General features: G+C 37.9%; 1 protein-coding gene across 2 annotated transcripts; it reads left to right on the plus strand.

Annotated features, from left to right (window-relative positions):
* The first annotated feature begins 3,383 nt into the window (after positions 1-3,383).
* LOC115761729 (solute carrier family 25 member 40) lies at positions 3,384-4,987 on the plus strand. 2 transcript variants are annotated; one of them, XM_030703612.1, is made up of 2 exons: positions 3,384-3,551; positions 3,645-4,987. In XM_030703612.1, exon 2 carries the CDS (start codon positions 3,691-3,693, stop codon positions 4,897-4,899), a length of 1,209 nt encoding a protein of 402 aa, XP_030559472.1. In that variant the 5' UTR covers positions 3,384-3,551; positions 3,645-3,690; the 3' UTR covers positions 4,900-4,987. The 2 variants fall into 2 exon arrangements, with proteins under 2 accessions (XP_030559472.1, XP_030559473.1); XM_030703613.1 differs by having other exon boundaries at positions 3,651-4,987.
* Positions 4,988-20,969: the final 15,982 nt, after the last annotated feature.

Consider the following 20,969-nt stretch of genomic DNA (forward strand, 5'->3'; position numbering starts at 1 on the left):
GGATCGTGGCATCTACCCCACCCGTTGCATTGTCAGCCACGCATTTGTCGCTAATTTGGCGCGAAACGCCTTGGCGTCTCCTCCGTCAGTTGCCTGCAGTCCCTTTTATAATTGCTTGGCACCAATTGTTTTAAATGCTCGATGAGCGTACACAATTTGCTTGGCTGCCGTCACCGCAGAGGGTGCTGAGCTCAATGTAGCCTTTTAACCCAGTTGAGTGCTCTTACACCACTCAGCAAAATTCGGTGACGTTCGCAATTAAATCAGGAGAAAGTAATGAACAAAGTTTATAAATACCTTTGTATTTAGTAGGAAAAAGTGTGCAGATAGGCATCAATATTCTTTAAGAATTTATGATTTCTCTTGCTTTAATTTCAGTATACATTTTTCCATGTCAACGTAATTTTATATCGACTTGACCTGAAGTCAGAATTCGTTGCCGAAAAACAGGTTTACTTTTGGGTTTGTAAAGTGCTCTCAAAAGTGTTAATCACATTCGATTTAAATATATTAAAATTATGCTATTTACGAAGAGCCTGGAGGCTTCAATAAATATAAATTTTATACAGTTAAGGTTTGTGTTTGTTCGCATTTTACCATTTAACATAGCTTCGGCATATACTAAAACGAATTTGTTTACATTAATTAAAGTGATGGAAGTTAAATATATACGAATTTATTTTTGTTGTGTAGTGTTAACGTCAATGGCTTCGTGTAGCAATAAGAAATTGCAAATGTTTTTATTATAAACAAAGAGTGTGTGAGAGCCTGAGTGACTGTGTGTGCGTGTATGTACATGCGTGTATGTGGGTTTGAACTTTTCGCCGTTTCAAGTAGAAATCGATGCGCATCAATATTCAATATGTTGCTTTTACTGGCATCGAGCTGTTAGCTACCTTCCCGGCCACCCGCAGCTGAACTCTCCCAGAGTCGCGACAGCAGCAACAGCAGCATCAGAAGCGCAATCTCAATGCGAATCCTCGACGATTCCATACGCCAAACGCCAGCTGATGTTTGCTTTACGTAATGGAATTGTGCGGTGAATGGTGCGTGGTGGCGCATTTTCGCCTTGGCCCGGGCTCGCAGCGGGTGTCCCTCTCCTGACTTTTTACTGTATGTGGGTATGTGGGTGTCCGTGAGTGTGTGTGTGTAAATTTTCTTTGACTTGGCGTACGGATTGGCGGTTCAGAGGCTTTCAATTGGCTTTCGGCACTGCGAGGAGCGAGCGGAGTGCGACATGTAGGATACGGCGTGTGGCATGCGTCAATGTTTCAACATTTGCCGTTCTCATTTTCGATGCCGCTTCATTCAATTTATTTTCGACAGAAATTAAATAAAAATACGCATATATTAAACATCAACAGTACCTGCTACATTGACAGAAGCAGATTATTTTCCCATGTTAAACATAGTGGACAAATGCAATCGACAGCTGCTCCAAGCGCTAAAAACTGAAAATGGATGCATCGTTAACTATGGTAGAACTAGTTCCGCTCTAGATCATATGCGAACATATTTGGGCTGGGAGCAGTTGGTTTTATACTCAAGGGCAACCTTTATCATATGCACACCAGTGTCGTGTAACAAAGCAAACACGTGCTCGTATTAGCAACCAACTAAGTGTTGTTATTCCACAGTTTTACACCACAATTACCAGCTCCACACTCCTGACGTGCCACCTCTCCTCCACAATCTCACTAACTACGTGACGCGCAGCAGCTACGTGTCGAATTCCCGAATATCCCCACGTTACTCATAAATGTTAGAAAATGTCTGCAGTGTATGTGTGTGTGTATGTGTGTTCATGTATGTGTTGGTAAGTGCGAGACTGTGTGTCATGCGCATGTTTTGGCATCTTTCTACAGCTACTCGAGTAGGTGGGAGACTCGCATATGCCTGTCCATTTAAAGTGATTTTTTTTGTGTAGCATAGCCCAAAGAGTGCTTGTTCTTTTTCTGCCCGTCTCTTACAACGTAATCATATCAGCGCCACATTTTGTCAGCCCTTATTCCTTACCTATACACACATGCATAGTCTGTGTGTGTGTGTGTGTTGCAACATGCTCTACATGTTGTCATTGCATTTGTTTGTGTTCCACTTTTTGTTGCATTTTGTCAGCTTCAATATTGCATGGCTTAACCATGCCTGAAGGGGTCGTTGCGAGTGCACTCTGAATAGTTAGGTATTATAAATAGTTGACAAACACGTTTGGAAATTGTTTAAGCACATTGTTGTTAAAAAAAAGCATCTACAGCCATTTGAATATATGAACGGATAAAGTTAAGACGCTTTAGTTGACATAGAATATTCATGTGAATGGCGTACTCGGATGCCTCAACTCAGTTTATATATTTTTATATTATTTCTGATTTATTTCACTAATGCACATGAAATAAATTTACGTATTTTTATAAAACAAATTTCAACTGTTACGGTTCCTGCATTTGTTGGGCAAATTAATTGGACAATTAATAAATTGGTACTTTTTAATTTTCTACAGGAGTTCCATAAAAAAAAATCTGGGTCACTAATAAAAAATGATTTCAACGATATTCTGCACGCTCTCCCACGTTCATTGCAAAATTCTATCAACTCATATTAAGCATACCTTTCAATGGCTTTGCTAGCGGCCTTTTTCTGTTTCTCCCGCTTAAATTCTACCCTTTTTGCATTCATTTTAATAAACTAACGAACCGCTGTGTTCAAAGTTGTACTCCATTCTAAAGCCAGTCAGCCAGAAAACCATACACATCATTTTGATGTCAATTATTTTGCAGTGAAGAGTTGACATGGCTTTTGTTCGTAGTTGGGTGCGGGTAAACACTCCCCACCCAAAGCTGCTGAAAACCCAGCAAGCGCGACACGGCAACCCCCAGCCCAACGCGAACCCACAAACAAAAATATTCAGCCTTTGCTCTTTGTAGTTGTTATTGCTGTGAATTATTTGTCGTATGACTTTGAGGCGGGCTTAGGTTTCCATCCAACGTGTCGTTGTAGATAAAGATGGCTGCCTCGGTACGCTTTTTGGCAGCTCTTGTACGGAATTTAAACCCAGCCAAATTGAAACACCACATTTCAGCTGAAACCAGGTGCTAGGTAATTGCCCAAATAAAAAGAGCAAAAACATAAAGCAAAAACAAGAAGAAGAGCAGAAACTTGTTCAAATTGTGCCTAATGATGATGGTAGTTGTTAAGAAGATTACGAAATGCAACTAATAAAATAAGTTGGAGGAAAGAGCAGTCTTCTTAGTAGCATGCATGAAATAGCCTGGCTCTTAGGATGATCTAATGTTAATTTACTAACTATTTAAGATTATCACTGGGAAAATAAACCGAATCAGCCCATCGTACAGTTCACAAAAATATTTTTATATATTTTTTGAGTCTTTCAATAAATTACACATTTTGCTGACAAAATCAATATACCCGCTGCAAGGGTATAAGCATCTGCTGTCCTATCGGCGTGCTGCGAAATTCCTGCATGGCGTTGCCATCCAGTATATGCTAGCTGTCATTGCCCAAACTTAGCCATCTGGCAACGCTGTCACGCTGTAAGTTTAACTGACCTTAGCATTTGTTCAATGTTGAATTTGTATAAACAACTCGATTTGATTTCCGATTCGATTTCCGGCTTCACTGTCAAGCAACAGCAGTAACAGCAACAAAGCCGGAAGCGCCGACGCCGACGCCATGTCGAAGGAAGAAGCTGCCGTCATCGAAAAGCTACTACAGGGCGCCAGGGACAGCTATAACTCGGACAGCGGGGACGACAACAAGAAACCTCGACCCAAAAAGATGCTCAACGATCCACGCTTCCAAATACGCCCGTTGCAGCAGGTGGCCTCCGCTTGCACGGGGGCCATGATCACCGCCTGCTTCATGACGCCACTGGACGTGATCAAGACCCGAATGCAATCCCAGCAGTCACAGTCAAACAAGTGCTTTCTCTACTGCAACGGCCTGATGGATCATTTGTTTAGCTGCGGTGCCCATTCGCATTCCACAGTGGGCGGAACTTTCAAGCCACATTTTCGGAGCACATTGGATGCCCTTATCAAGATCAGTCGCCATGAGGGTATTAGCGCCCTGTGGTCGGGCTTGGGTCCCACGCTTGTATCGGCGCTGCCCTCAACCGTTGTCTACTTCGTTGCTTACGAGCAATTCAAGGCCAGGTACATAACCATCTACCAGCGGCACTTTGCGCCGCCTATGAAACCCCTGATCGGCCAGCACCAGAACCTGCCCCTTGTGGTGCCCATGCTGTCCGGCGTGACGGCACGCATCTGCGCCGTCACCTTTGTCAGTCCCATTGAACTGGTGCGCACCAAGATGCAATCACAGCGGCTCAGCTACGCCCAGGTGCTGCAATTTGTCCGCAATGTCATAGCGATCCAGGGCATCAGTGGCTTGTGGCGCGGACTGCCGCCCACCATCCTGCGAGATGTACCCTTCTCGGGCATATATTGGCCCATCTATGAGTACCTCAAGGTCTGTTTTAGCAAGCGCAACGAGGAGCCCTCCTTTGGCTATAGTTTTGTTGCCGGGGTGCTGGCCGGCTCGGTGGCGGCACTGGTCACCTGCCCCTTCGATGTGGTCAAGACCCACGAGCAGATCGAGTTTGGCGAACGCGTCATCTTCACGGATTCACCCGCCAAGGAGCTGAACAAGCAATCCACCTACAGCCGCCTGGCGGGCATCTATCGCGTCTTTGGGTTGCGCGGACTCTTTGCCGGCTACGGTCCGCGGCTGTTCAAGGTTGCGCCCGCTTGTGCCATTATGATATCCACCTTTGAGTATAGCAAACTATATTTCTTCTACTACAATGTGAATCAGCACAACGAGCAACTGCTGCTGACCAATCCCAATGCGAAGCTGGTTAAGGAAGATGATATCGAATAGTAAATCCCCGTAGTTCGAGTCAAGCACTTTATTTTATAAATAAACCATGTAATTATATTTTATGTTAAATTATAAATACTATTTACTGTTCGGCTCAATTTAATTAGCTACAAGCAATGTTCACAGCTTGGGGCGAATGTGAAACTTCTGTTGACTTCTGTTGATTAAATTTAACATTTACGCAAACTGTCACTTAAAAAGATGTAAAGGAAATGAAATTGATGGGAAATGAATTAAATATGCAATGGCAGCACTTCTCATTCCAAAAAGTTTACTTGTAGCCATACTTGAGGTTTAAATACCCCGCAGTCACAAAAATTAATTAAGATGGTTTTCATAAGGCTGTGCCAAATGTTTTGTAGACCGCAGCAAATATATTCATGTACAACCAAGTCATTTTGTTCTCACATGCTGTCACACCTAAGTCCATATATTTATGTTCGCATCTTTCCAGCTGATTGTGATAGTTTCGCTCAAATCGAATAACTCGAATAAGTTGACAATGTAACAGGGCTTATGTTGGACTTGATATTGATATAATATTGCAGCCTGTTATGATTTCGTCACAGGGTATTGTACGGTCGACTCCTGTGCACTTCAACAGTTCGACTTCGAACGTATTTATGCAAGAATGAATGTGTATTATAAGGAAATGGAAGCATGACAGAGTTGACAAATATGAGGCAGACTTTACACTCAATATAAATTGTATGTGATACATATCGAGGAATAAAGAGAAGGAAAAGTAAATTACAAAAATACGAATTAATATATGTACCTACATAAAGGACAGTATGGACAAGGTAATCAATAGTATAAAGCATAGATTACAACTTTTATTGCTTCACTCTTTTCGCAATTTATAATTTAAAAGTAAGTTTAATTTACTTTCCCTTCTCTTATCGCAAGTTATTCCTTCAGCCAATACGCAATGCTGTCAGAACTCGAAAAACATTGCCCATTTCAATTCCAGTTACTTGAACAATAATCGAATTGCTTTGCACCACTCTATAACAGTTCCGTGGTCACGTTCACATTTCACAAAAATAAAAGAAACCCAAAATAAAATAAAAGCCCAAGTGGCAACGTTTATCGAATTGTGCCAAATCCAAGCAATTCACACAATTGTAAATTGGAACATGCCGCATGACCAAATTATTACCCGAATGCAGAAAATGCGGTCATATAAATCAGAAATATCAAACGAAACATAGGCAATTTAGAAATGCTTTTGAATGCAGCCGCAGAAAATAGGCGAGGGGTTAGCGGCGGGTGCAACTAATTGCAGTTTGGAAAACAAGTAAAAATAATTAAAAAGTATCTACGTTTTGCGGAACAACCCAATAATAAAGTGAAATTTTCCCAGCGAATATTTGCCATAAGTATACTTTTTTAAACATTGAACAAGCATTTTACAAAGCTTGCTGAAAGGGGAGCTAGGGTAGCATAAAAAGCATATTTCTGTTTGCGTTGACCGCAATTTGGCAAAGTAGAAGCAAAAAAAAAATAATGGAAGGAGAGGAGCGGAATATGCCTGTCAGTTAGCGATGGGCACAAAAGCTGCGATTTCCACTGACAGTGACTGACGGCTAGCGATGAGCACAAAAGTTGTATTTGTTTAACTGTAGCCAGCATTGGGAGTTTAACAAAAATAAATATATGTGTGTAAGAGGTATGAGGATCAACAGCGATTATTACTTTTTTAATTTAAATTTTTTGTAAAATTTAGCTTATTTTCACACGTTGATTAACAAAAAAAATATGGTGTTAAAGGTCTTAGAATGTATTTTAAATATGAGGAGTAGAAGTGATTTATTTTTAAAGCTATATTATTTGTTTAGGCTGACCCCATGTAAAATGGTTAAGGAGTGTATGATGTTTTTCTGCAAATTTATCAAACAGAACAGGCAGAAGGAAAGATCTCCGACCCCATAACATTAGTATATTCTTGATCAGCCTTAATAGCCGAGTCCATTTAACCATGTACGTCTGTCTGTCCGTTCATATATATGAACTCATCAATCGAGACATGAAAAATCGAACGTGGGTCCATTGCAAACAATCAATACACATCAATATCTAAATTCTAATTTTTGACCAAATCTCTTTATTTTTAAGTTCTGGAGCACCATATTTAACTTGCAGCTTCTAAATAAGTATATAAATATTAGGGGTCTTTCATTAAAATATGAATATTTCCAACAAAAAGAGTTCTTCCAAAGACTTGTTTTTTTTTCTGTTTCTAAAAACGTGTTAAAAACCGTATTTTTGTATTAAACTAATAAAAGTTCGTTCATATTTAGTAAAGTTTTAAATGCAATATCGCTTTACTCTTATAAAAAATAGTAACTATTTACTTCTGTAGGTACTTTCACCCATTTGCATGCACATCACTTGCTCATCTCCAGTGAGCACCACAGCTAAAAAGAAAGAAAAGAAAATATGTATGTGTATGTATAATCTGACGGTCAACTGGTAAACTGATATTTAACGTTGAAGTTTTCTTTGTTAAACGAAAATTGGCAATAAAGCGCATTAAAAATATGCTTTCACTTAAATAATTGAAATTAAATTAAAGAGAAATTCGTGCTTGTTCCCTGCGTAAGGCAATTTGTTACTTTACCACATGAAGTACCCAGACCCCAAACACATCATGCCCTGCCCCACAGATTATACAACCTTTCTTTTTTTCTTCGTGTATAAAGATATATATATATATATACATTTTTTGTGCTCTGCCAATTGCTTTGCTGGTCTTGGGGTGTGGCCATAGTCCATATATTCAGTCAGGCGGTTGCTGTTTTTTTTTTATTCTCTGCCTGTTTCAAAAATATTTGCGCTAGCAGTCAGGAAAAAAGTTGTTGATGGCCTGCTCAATTGGGGAATTGTTGTTCTTGTACGTACTGCAGCTACTGTGGCGGGCATCCTTCAACATTTGCCAGGATATTGGTCGGGTGGGAGGCGTGGTGCATAACGAAGTTTCATTTGTGCTTGTTGCGCTTGGTATTTGCATTTAATTGTTGTATTAAAAATACACCAACACGCACGGCCACAGCGCTATATTTATGGCCTCTAGCATATCAGTCTACCCTATTTTTGCTGTTCCTTTTTGCTCGTTTTTTGTGTCCTATGAAAACATTGACAACATGTGGGCGTGGCAGGCAGTTTGGATACTTCATGTATGCCCTAGAATTGATTCGCTTAACGCTTCTGGCCCAAGCAATAAAAATGATTTAAGCTGATTTAATGGGGATTCATCTTAAATTAAATGTTTCTAGGCTTATTGCCAGCCAATGAGCTATTTGGAGAGTTAAACGACTTTTGTATAAACTCTTATTAAATAATTGCTGCAAGCTTATAAAAATAAATTTAAGGAAAATGTTCAGGCAGCTTTTATTCTGCTTTTAATTGGCAGTTCTCAATGAAAACTGTTTCAAGAACTATTTGCTTAATTGTTTAATTTTATGCGCAGCGTTTGCTTAAACTTGATTAAAAGCGTGCAACAAAATCGTTGCTGGCTAGCTGGAAAGTATTTCACTGTTATTTTAAATTACGTTTTTACATTTTGCACTACTTGCATTGTAAAGCTGTTGATTTTCCTTTTAAGCCAGCGCTAAAGAAAACAATTTTCCCCATGACCTTGCCAGAGCAAATGTTTAATTAATTTCTAGAGCTTACCCATATAAATGGCAGCCAAAACTCAAACAAAAACAGTAGAGAGCACGAAACATATCATAGAAATATATAGGTTTAAGTCAACTGGATATGAATTCTATATAGGAATATACAAGCTTTATTTGTTATTCTTTGAGACAACTTAGACAGACAAATTGACAAAGGAATAGCTGTACATGATTTGTGGTACTGCTTTAAACTATATTTTAATTGATTGTAACAAGCGTTGCACAGTTTTGTTACACGCCTAATTACATTTTTTATGCAGGGTATACAAAAAAATAAAATTTAGTTAAACGAGGAAATAAATATATCTTCAGCACGCCGAAGATTTAATGCGCTTGTGGACATTTCTTTTTTCAAGCAAGCTCATAAATGCTGAGTTTAATTAAAATATCATGGAAAAGGGAATAGTTTGCATACTTTTGACCGATCGTTCCTAAGTGAGCTGAGGTACATAGTACTCCGATGTTGACAAGCTTTGCAGATATATACGGAGTGCAGTGAAATATTTTAATGCCTCGTTTGTGTCAAGATAAATTGATAAACAAAAAAGTTGTTTATGGAAGAAATTAACTTTCGATCGATAGTTCCTATGGTAGCTATATGACACAGTGGTCCGATCCGAAAAATTTACTGATAGCAGAGACTAGTTCGCATAGAAACTGACAGGTCATTGCTTTATCAACTCGACTGTTGATGATGGCCTAGAATATAAAAACTTTATGTGTTACTTCTATGCGTTACACATTTCAAGAAAAAATATATTATACCCTCTACAAGGGTATAATTAAGGAAAATAGTACTGAATGTGAGTGCCTCAAGTCTGTTATAAAAAATGCTTTTAATTTTTCAAGGCCGAGAAAACTGCTTATCTCTTTAAAACGGGCGACGCAAATTTTTAATTAACGTGGCCTTTTTTACAATTTTTAGTCCGTCCATGCCCAGACGTCTGTTATCCTTTTTCATTGCTGTTTGTTCGTGCTTATGCACACCTGAGTCATCGGCTTGCCCGAGACTCCGGAGAATTAATTAAAATATATAAAACAAGACGGAAAAATAAAAATAAAAATTTCCTGGAAAAATATTTGCATGTAGCAATACAAATTTCAAGGCTGCGCCAACAGCTTGTCAATATCCTGTACGCATATCCTTTGGCCCCTGCTGCTACAGACTGCTTTTGGAGGGACTTGCGAGCACTTGATTATGCGAAGTGTGCATAAGCGTATTTAAAACAGATCTTGCAAATTATAAAATGTTGTTTATTTTTATTTAAATTGTATTGAGGCTCATTTGCACCACACTAAAGTGCAGCCCTTCGCAGCCACTCGCTGCTGGCATTTCAGCGCAATTTGCCTGCAATTTTCTTTATGAATTCTTTTTCATTTATTTTATGTGTGCCTGTGTGTGCGTTTCTTGCCATTTATACTTGTGCTCTTTGCTCTATGCGCCATTTGGGTGGGTTTGTTTTGCTCTTTATACAGAGCCAACTAAATTATTAAAGCGATAATGGCCCGTAAAGCTCATAAATTTTGTGGCCGCGTATTGCAAATGGACGCTGCTAAAAGTTATGCGCCTTCACATGCCTGGCGTAAAGTGCAGGGTTATTTATAAAGGCCCAACTGCCGATTGATCTCATTTTGGATATCACTTTTGGCTGCGGAATGTCTGTAAATAGCCATTTTCATGTTATATCTAACACTGACTTTCGCAATACTTGGCAATTATCTGCGTAATTTACTTTCCTGTTCTCTTCTTCTTGGCCTGCCATTGTATGCTAATCGGCTTTTAAAACTTTTCGCTATTTAATCTATTTTTCATACTTATACACATAGCATAAGCAGGCAAGTGGAATTGGCCTTTTATGCTACATAAACACAATGCTTTGCAATCTTTGAAAGATTTTTCCACTTTCCCATTTGCTCTGTACGCGTTATTCATGAATAATTCATGAGGCAACTTTATAGGAAAGTACCAACTCGAGTGGCTATGAGACGAACTGAATCACAAATGCTCTCAGACAGATAAAGAAGGTTCGTTCATATAGTTACCTGAGGGAACTTCTTTATGTGCAGAAGCTTGACAAATATTGTGCTTATAAATTGAAATACTTGGTGAAATAGATAATCACTTGCTTATAAACAAAACAGAAAATCACGCAGATCCTCATAAATGCTTGACTAGGCTGCAAAGTAATCGGACTCTGGCAAAACTTAACCAATTTTTAAAAAAAAGGAGAAGTATATTGAAAATGATTTGGCTTCTTTCCTTCAAAAGTTCCTCTACTTATCATGTACAGGCCAAAGGGTATTTTCTGGGATGCTTGAAAAGATAATGAGTATAAATCAAAGAATCACATCAGACAGAATAGAATGCTGTGGCGTGTGTGTGTGTGTTCGCATTGTGTATCTGTGTGTGTCTTTGGCAAGTATGGTATCGTTTATTATGCAGAGTCAAAGTTGAAATAAAATAAAGCTTTTAAAAATGTTAAGAAAAATTATTAATTTTTCAAAAATATAAACAAAAAAAAGGAAATTGCCGGGAAAAGTTGTGCCCATAAACATTTTAAAAATTGCCAAATTGGTTTTGCTGGAATCATGTGCGCAGCAATCGCTTATATGCAATTTGCATATTCAACAAAATTTTGAAGAACAAAAATAATCACAGTATGCGTTCCTGCAACACAGCAGTTGAGAACAACTTTGGGGCATGCCGCCTAACAACAAAGAAAACAAAATATTCTGCGGCTGGCTCTGACTGCTTTGCATACAAAGTTTAGCCAGGTCGTCGCGAGCGAGTGTTGTTTTTTTTCCCCATACCAAAATGGTTTCTCTTTTTTGATAACACATCATATGTAAATATTCGCCCACACATACCGCACACACACACACACACAAGCACGCATACACATGTTGACCCAAGGTAAAAAGGGTCGATGCTGCGAAAACTTCGCGCACTTCCGTCGGACAAAAATGTGATGCAAGTTGCTTTATTATGACTACCATTGGAAGGTTAGACAAACAGCAAAAAGGGCCAAAATTTAATTAAAGGATGCCCGAGTTTGCTTAGGAGTTTATTACAAACAGCAATGCTGAAATTTTGCTGAGCTTTAAAAATCATATAAGTTAACGAAGCAATTGTAATTAATTTTATTAAAGTAAAAGATAAACAAGTAACAGGTTCTAGTCGGGAGCTCCTGACTAGGGGATACCCTGAACCCTCTTCTTCCAACATCAAATGCATATATATATTCTATTTTAGAAGCTATCTGTAAAGTTTGGTGACTCTAGCTCTTATTATTTACCAACATTGCCCAAAAACCAGGATATCGATATCGATTTTTAGCGATTGCTTGGAAACGGAGTAAGTTATCGATTATCGGAAACAAACTCGATCTGCGCGGGAGCGAGGAGCCCCTACATCTAACGGACGGCCGGACGGACGGACGGACGGGTATGGCTAGATCGACTCGGCTATTGGTGCTGATCAAGAATATATATACTTAATGGGGTCGGAGATGCTTCCTTCTGCCTGTTACATACATTTGGATTTTGCACTAATAATGGGTTCAGGGTATAAAAAATAAATTATATATTGTATACGATTTAAATAGATAACAGCGACAATAAAAAAATTTTAAAATTTGCGTAAATTTCCTTCTCACTTTTTAATAAAAATTAAAATTATTTTCAAACCTTTTTTTAACCATTAGCAGGAGCCTGTTCTGCATGGAAACGAACATTTTGATGTACTTTTAATTTTAATAAGAGAACAATGGCTGTCATTAATTTTGTTATATGAAATTTTATAAGCTTTTATTTTTATTCTTGCATGCCCCGAATATTATGTACCTGCAATGGCAGTCGTCCGCTGCTGTTATTAAATTTCTTAAGCTAACAAATATTAATTTATGCCACCCATTTTAATTGTAATTTTACGTATGCCGCTCAGTTTCAAAGACGCGTAGTGTCTGAATTTTATAAAATGTACCTTGACAACAATACGCTGTGGATTCAGCAGCAGATTTCAGAGCCTTACAAGGGAAAAGAGGAGCAAGGCAGACGACACTGATGATCAATGGCAGCCGACGATGACGGCTTGGATATGAATACTGGCGATGGCAGCCGCCTACAGCTGTTGACAAGCGGCTTTCGTCAGGACATATTCATACAAACACACCCACACATGCACGTATTCTCACACACATCAGTCAGTACGGAACATTTTTTCGTAGCTTTTGGCTTATGAAATATGTTTAAAATGCCACTGCTGTTGTAGCACCCGCTCACAAGCAACACAGGAATTGCCTGGACAATGCCAAGCAAAAGTTGATAGGCGAGGGCGGGTTTTAAATACATTTTCTCCACAAAATCGTAAAATTTGTGTTGATTGCTGTTTTGTGTAAATAATATTTATTTAAGCCAGAGCCGTGACTTGCAATGTTTTATGTCCATACGGATCACGGGATTATTAGACGAAATTTTAATAAAAATTAAATAGCATATTATACAGGTAGCATATACTTCACTCTTTAGATAGATAGATATCCTCTAGCCCAACATTTTCTAATAACAAGACACGCGGTCTTGACATAATTTCGAGCTGGGAACATTTTAGATTTTAAATTGTAAACTAACCAGAGAATAGTTTCAGGGCTGTTGCTCTAATATCATATATGTAAATAATGCTTTTTGCAGCCGTTGTAATTTAGTCGCGATGCTTTTTTCATGATGCAACACAACGCCCCAGACGACAAACAGGACAACGACTAATGACTTGGAATTTGTTGCCCGCCAGACAAATGAGCGCAACTGTCTGAGCGTGTATATCTGTGTGTATGTGTGTGTATAAGTGTGTTTATATGGGACAGATGTTGGCACCGCTGTTTGCCATTAACGGCCAGTGCAACCGAAAAAGAGTATGAGAAGACTGCAACTTAAGTGCAAGAGCAGCGTAAAAATCATTAAGCTACAGCTGACATAGCTACACATTTCACACGCCCTACGCCTCATGTCCACACACACACACACACACACATACTCACACATTTCTGCTGTGTGTGAAAGACAGGCAAATGCATCTCTTTCCATGCTGGCAGACATGACGTATGAGTTATGTATATAAATTTCATGCCACATCACTTATTCGCCCCAGTAGCTTTAATTACATTTACAGTGCACAAGTTGAATGGCATGAAACGAGTTGCCGCACATTCAATACTATTCGAGTTATTATAGCAGGTAAATGGATATTCTATGAAAATAAGTGAAACTAATATGCAACCATTGATTAACAGATAATGTGTTAATTACTTTTGTATTATATTAGTATTGCATATTTGATAATTGCAAAAACAAAAGGAAAACCTCTGTACTGCGTGGCTCCTGAATAAGTACAAAGTGCTCTTAACGAGTGTTTTGTGGTTAAAAATGCTTAAAATATGTGGGCCTATGATTACTTCCAATTAGATATTACAATTTAAAGTGATTTTAATTAACTAAAACGCAATTTGTCAATTGTTGTTGAAGTTGTATTAGCTGCATTTAATATTATTTAATTTTGGCATTTAATATTCTTTGCCGTCTCTTCAAGTAAATGAACAGATGCTTAGTATTTATTACCAACAATTTATTATGCTTGTAAGTGCAAGGTCTTCAAATATAATTTGCTTTACTTAATAGCCTCTAAAATATAATTTTGGGCTTTAATTTTTTAAATACAACATTTAAAAGAACTATTCAGTAATTTAGTCGCCTATTGGCATGTGGTAGCTTTCATATACTTCTCTAATTTATGCTTCATTTTTGCTCCTGTTCCTGCTTTAAGCGAATTGCACTTGACACCATATGAAAGTAATCAACAACATGGCTGTAAAGTGCTACCACAAAGCCACATGGAAAATTGTCTGTAGTGTGCAAAAATCATTTCATACAATGCATTTAATGAACAACAGAGAATGGCGGCAATTACTGTGCTTTTAAAAAAAGAACAAAACAAATAATTGCCAGTGGGATGGGGGTGTGTGGTGATCGAAAACCTTGCTTTAGGGAGTGCAACTGTGGCTAACAAACAATATTCGCGGAATTATTTTATTTATTGTGGTTATATTATTATTACACCTGCACAAAGGGCTGCGCCTAAAAGCACGAAATACAAAAATTGTGAAAGAGAAATATGCCAATGGCAGGGTAATGGCTGCTATTGTTGTTATTGTTTCTGCCATTGGCAGACAGAGAGACAGGCGGACGGACGGCCAGACGGACACACTGACAGTCAGACCATCATGAGAACACACACACATACGCACACACGGTATAAAGCGGCATTTATGCTGACTGATAAATAACGACACAATTGACTCGCAATCGCGCACACGTTAACGCTCCCAGATAGGGGGCTTGAGAGCGAGAGAGAGAGAGATGACCGAGATATAGAGTGCTGGAAAACGAGATAAATTGATGGAGAGAGCTCGACACACATATTACATTGAGCTGTAACTACCTAAATGGCGGGCAGATGCATAACTCATGAGTTACGATAAATGCATATAATAAAAAAAAAATGATATATCAAATAATATATATTGAAATTTAAGAATATATTTTTAATTTTTTTCAGCTAAAATCAAATTGTGCAACAAATGTATTTTAACTAATTCCTACAGAGTCTAATCTCTGGAAGTTTCATAAATATGTTAAATATTTAATATAAGTGTGAACATTATTTATTTTATCTATAAATGCAATTAAATTATTTTTTCATTTGTTTTGTGTACTTGATTTTTAAACATTTTTCACGAGCAGCTCACGCTGCCATCTCTAACGTTTCACATTTGTAAGGATTTTATGGTTGCCTTTTCACACAGTATTTTTTCTTGCCATATTTATTTTCATGTTTGTATGGCATGTTCTTTTTTCTCCAATAAACTGTAAGCCGTATTCATTTTTTTGTTTATCAATATTTGCCTTTTGTATTGCATAATGCGTATATCGATACAAAATAGGGGAAAAAATTCTTTTATTAATGACCAATATGTGCAGATTTCCTTTTGACAGCCCTTTTTTTTAGCCGTAAGCCACCCCCTGTGGTTCCGTGTACACTTTAAATTTCATTTTCACAGCCCTTGGTCTTAAATTACGCGAAATATAACATTTTATTCGCCAGCACAAAAATAACGTCAAACGTTCCTGCTGAGGTCATATAGTTAAAAACCATATATGTATCTTTTGATTGTTCGGCAATTTAAAATTCATGGCATCGAAAGAATTGATCATGATTAATGGCCTCACATATCGAATATATTTGTAGCGAGCGAACAGATTTAATTTAATTGAAGAAAAAAACAAAATTTAAAAGGAAGCGTAAAAATCGATTTCAGTTACAACATTGAATATACATTTACAATTTACGGAGCCCAACAAACTAAAATAAGGGAATTTAATTTTCTTTTTTATGCGAGCAAGGAACTCTGGAGTAAATAAAGTAATCGCTTTGATGCTGTTCATTTCATTTCACTTTCTTTTTTTTTTTTGCTAGTTTAGGTTTAAGGACTACAATGAATTCTTAAAGCTGCCCACCAGCACATTAAAAATAGTATATTGTTTTCTACTGAAATTATAATTTTGTTATTATTAACTGAATATCAAAATTAAGGTTTAAGATATTTAAATTGCTTCTCATGTAGCACAGCTTTTAATATAAAAACTTTTTATCAGGCGTTCATTCAACTGAAATCTGAATTCTGAAATCTGGCTACAATCGTTGGCGTCAGACTCGTTGACCGCCTGCCACGTGGCAACAAGTTAATTATTACGCACGTTTGAAACTTAATTAAATAGGCCTTGTTATAATTAACAGCATATGAACAGCTGGCGCAGGCGACCCAGCCACAGCTATCGATTAACAACAACAATGCAAAACTGTCAAACTTCATTAAGATCCTGTCACTTAAGAGCTGTCGAACAACTCATGCTGATATATGGCAAATTCAAATTTACCAGATTGGGATGTAGACTTGAGCACAGATACGTCTGAGTGTCCTGGCATTAGCTATGTTAATGAGCAGCTGCATCTGGTATATCTATGCAAATTAATAGCTTTTCTTTGAGCGCAGATGTGTTGAACAAAGATTATTATAATTGATCTTTGGCAATATATACCAATTCGAGCTCTGGCTGGTCTGCCATCGAACGACAAATCCATCAGTAAGCCATCAATTATGCAAATTAGAATGAGAAAACTTTTGTGTCGCTTATGGTAGATGGTGGCTGTGGGTGGTTCGTGTTGGGCGATGCCTCGTGGTAAATGTGTGCCACGTTGCTTGCAATTAACTGTAAAGCTGTTGTCACTGACATTGCCTTTGCACAATGTTGTTACAGCTACTTGTTGTTGCAGCTACTTTGTTGCCACTGCTGCTGTTGCTATTGCTGCTGCTGGTTTTGCTGCTGAAAAATGCATGAGTTTGCCGGAAGGCGGTAGCCACCAGCTGCGTTGGCCCCGTTGATCCCTTTTGGGTGCCATCGTCAGCAGACAAAGCCAAATGCAAGCTAACACACACACCCAGACACCCTAGCTTGTGCAAAATTTATACAATAAACTCTTGGCAAGTCTAGCACAATTTCCGCATGCATCAGTCGTACACACTTCACCAAACTTTTTTATGTCCATCCGTTTTCACACATTTCCTAATTCCACATTTTTGCAACAAAAAAAAAAAAAAAAAAAAAAAAAACTACAAAAATAATAATTAATTTCATGGTTTTTCCTTTGGTTTTTTTCTGATATTCTGTCAGCTTTTTGGTGTACACTTATGTTTATGCAAGTTCTGGTTGCTTCAACAGCTTTTGATATGGTCTTCGGTTTGCTTGAAACACCTTGCGACGTGCTGCAGCAGCAACACTTCTGGTGTTAACCAAAGTAATTTTCCAATGAGTTAATGCCACGTGTCTGTTTATGTATGTTATTGTTGTTGCACTTGGTGTCTTGTTATGTGGTCAAACATTGCTGTAAGCGGTCAATTTTCTGTTGCTTTTACCGCGTTGCTTTTTGGTCTCTTGAGATGTTTTCTACAAATCTTAAAGGCCTGGAAACATTTTGTTATGTAGAAAATATTTTCTAAAACGTATGCAGCAGGCCCGAGGTCCAGGGACCTAAATGGAAAGGTCGCCAAACCAGCATGAAAATATTTATACAAAAACATCAACTTCAAAATAAAATAAAGTACAAAATTTAAGAAAATTATTATAATTTTATTGAATTTATGTTTACATTATGTTAGTATGTAGACTAATTCTGACTCCTTGAAAAAGGGATTATACGGTTTAAAGCGAAGTCAACCGAATGCTGGGATGATGATGCTGAATGAAGCCGAAAGTGGCTTTGCTTTGTAATAATTTATAGGTCTAATTTATTTACTGGCAAATTATTATTATTTATACATAGAACACTTTCGTTTACCACTTAAATTCATTAATAAATTGAATTGCTTTTAATATGATGTAACAATAAACTAGTCAAGCACATATTTTAAGCGCACACACTGACTGAATTAAACCCATTTTTAAGATATACTTTAAGATGTACTTAACTCAACAATAAACACATAAATAATAAACTATGCTGTACTCAACATCTGTAACTGCCTCGTAAGTCAAGCGGATTTACGGCAAAGTGCTTTAAACCGACTCATTCGTCACTTTGACGTGCTTTCCATCTGGCACAATTACCGTGGGTATAGCCACACCAAGCTGTGGCAAACAGGTGCGAGCTTATATATCCTACTGCCAGCAGCAGCAACAGAGCAGCAGAGCAGAACATCAGCAGCAACAGAAGCAGCTGCATCTCCTTTGAGTTGTGTGATCCTGCTGCTCATAATGCTGAGGAAGGAATAATAATCGTAACGGCGAAAAAAATAGTCAAGAATGTTTGTTTGAGCTATGATCGACTAGTAAATAGCCTAGCATATTCTATATAATCATTCCTGCAACTTTTCTTTTTACCTTTTGCGATTTCTGTTGTTTGATTGATTTATGCGCCGGACTACGATAACTCGAACAGACTCTGACTACATATTAACTCTTAACATATTAATCATGAGTGCAAACAAAAGGAAAGTATGTTATAGTATGCCTAATTCTTTATCCAGTTTTAATGAGTGTGTAAAACTTGTATTCAAACGCACGTTTGCAAAATTTTAATATTTTATTGCTTATTTATTGTGGACTTGTGCAGAATTTAATGACTGTCTGTCATGGCGCTAGCTGTTGCCGTTTCTCCCCACTGACTCGGTCGATGGGTCTACTTTGAGCTGATATTAATTATATTATAGTGTAGAACATATTGCATGCTACAAATTGCATTTAATTTTCTGTTCCAATTGTGTTGCAGTTGCTATGTTAATTAGGCACAAATTGCTTTCGAAATGGGGTTGTCGGCAAAAGAAGGCCCTCCCATAGCTTAAGACAGTCTAGTTAGCATATCAATTCATTTCATTTAGCTCAATTTTAGATATACTTTAATCATGTTAACAATTATTACTTGAAATTCACAGTCAGTTTTCGTTGTTTTGGTTTTATTGTATTATGATTTTTAGTTCTTTATTATTATTGCCCTAATATCAATGTTTTTCCTCAAGTTTTTTTAAACACTGTCATAAACCCAGCTTTTGTTTCTCTGCTCCTCAGTTTTGTGCCTTTTACTGCTGCTGTTGCATATCAAATCCCACTTTCGTAATATTTAAGTATTCTAAGCGCCTTTTTTTTTGTGTTTTTTTATGCCTTTGTTCTAAAGTGGCCATCCATGGGATTCTAGTCAGCGCTAGGGCTATGGTTATCTTGCCCCACTGTATGTGTGGGACACTGTTATAATGTGTGCAAACACTTTGCCTGGCGCCTGTTAACAAGTGCAAGTGCGGCTTGAATTTAATATTGGCGGCGCCTTTTGTTGTTGCTGGAATTTCTGTATTTCATTTTGTGCGGCCCCTTTTTATACCCTGAACCCATTAAAAATGGGTATAAGGGTATATTGTATTTGTGCGAAAGCCAAATGTATGTAAAAGGCAGAAGGAAGCATCTCCGACCCCATAAAGTATATATATTCTTGATCAGCATAAATAGCCGAGTCTGTCCGTCCGTCCGTCCGTCCGTCCGTCCGTTCGTCCGTCCGTCCGTCCGTATGTATGAACGCAAGGATCTCAGAACCTATAAGAGCTAGAGACTTGAAATTTTAGATGTAGGTGCTCCTAGTTCCCGCGCAGATCGAGTTTGTTTCCGATAATCGATAACTTACTCCGTTTCCAAGTAATCGATAAAAATCTATATCGATATCCTGTTTTTTGGGCGGTTTTGGTAAATAATACGAGCTAGAGTCACCAAACTTGACATATAGCTTCTAAAATAGAATATATATATGCCTTTGATATTGGAAGAAGAGGCTTCAGGGTATTCCCTATTCGGGAGGTCCCGACTAGAACCTCTTACTTGTATAAATATGTATATATATATATATATATATATATATATATATATATATATATATATAAATGTATACGTTTATTTTTGGCTGGGCCAGCACCAGCTCTTGACAAACACCCTCACACACACACACACACAAACATCCACCGAACAGTTGGTTAAATCCTTTACACAAGCTGTTTGCCGCGCATAACAAAATAAAATAAATAGTCTTGTTAAATATCAAAAACCCGAGGCAAAATCCAGGCAACAAACCCAAGCAACAACAACGAGCAGCAATGGCATCGCATTTCGTTTTCAATTTTCGTCCGTCTTGGTTACGTTTTCTGCAGGCTCTCTCATGTATCCTGTGTTGTGTCCTATGTACACGTACGCGGCTTAAGATTTGCTCATTCATAACGTGATTTAAGGCATTTCTCAGCATTTCAACATGTTGTGCACATCGATTCACTGCTCTTGCTGCTGCTCGATATGCATTCGAGTCCTGAATTTCCTTTTTGCCTTGGCGAGTAACAGATTGACGCCAGCTGCAGAATTGCATTCAACATTTCAATTGACGCACCTTATTTTTTATTTCTTTATAACTATATATTTGTATTATTGTGGCGACGCAATAAAAGATGCAAATACAGGATGCAGCCATGATTATTTGGCATCGTCGTCTTCAGCTGCTGTGTCCTGAATTCCTGCCAAGCTTTGGGAATATGCTTAACGAACACTACAACGCCTTCTCACATCCTTAGCTGTAGCCCAAACATTTTATGTTCAGTTTAGTATCAGCTCATAATCGACTTGAGGCCATCTGGCAATGCCGCTTTTATGACCCCTTAATCTGTTTAATTAAAAGTCTGGCATTTAATCGTGAATGTTTCGATGTTTGAGCCTGGCCAGTTAAGAGTCCCTGCAATTAAAACGAGGCATGTC

The sequence above is a fragment of the Drosophila novamexicana genome, unplaced genomic scaffold (genome assembly GCF_003285875.2).
Source record: "Drosophila novamexicana strain 15010-1031.04,08,12 unplaced genomic scaffold, DnovRS2.1 tig00000485-arrow-pilon, whole genome shotgun sequence".
Lineage (NCBI taxonomy): Eukaryota > Metazoa > Arthropoda > Insecta > Diptera > Drosophilidae > Drosophila > Drosophila novamexicana.

What these genes read in the sequence shown, in the direction of transcription:
- LOC115761729 (XM_030703612.1), top strand. Translation starts at nt 3,691, where the DNA reads ATGTCGAAGGAAGAAGCTGCCGTCATCGAAAAGCTACTACAGGGCGCC.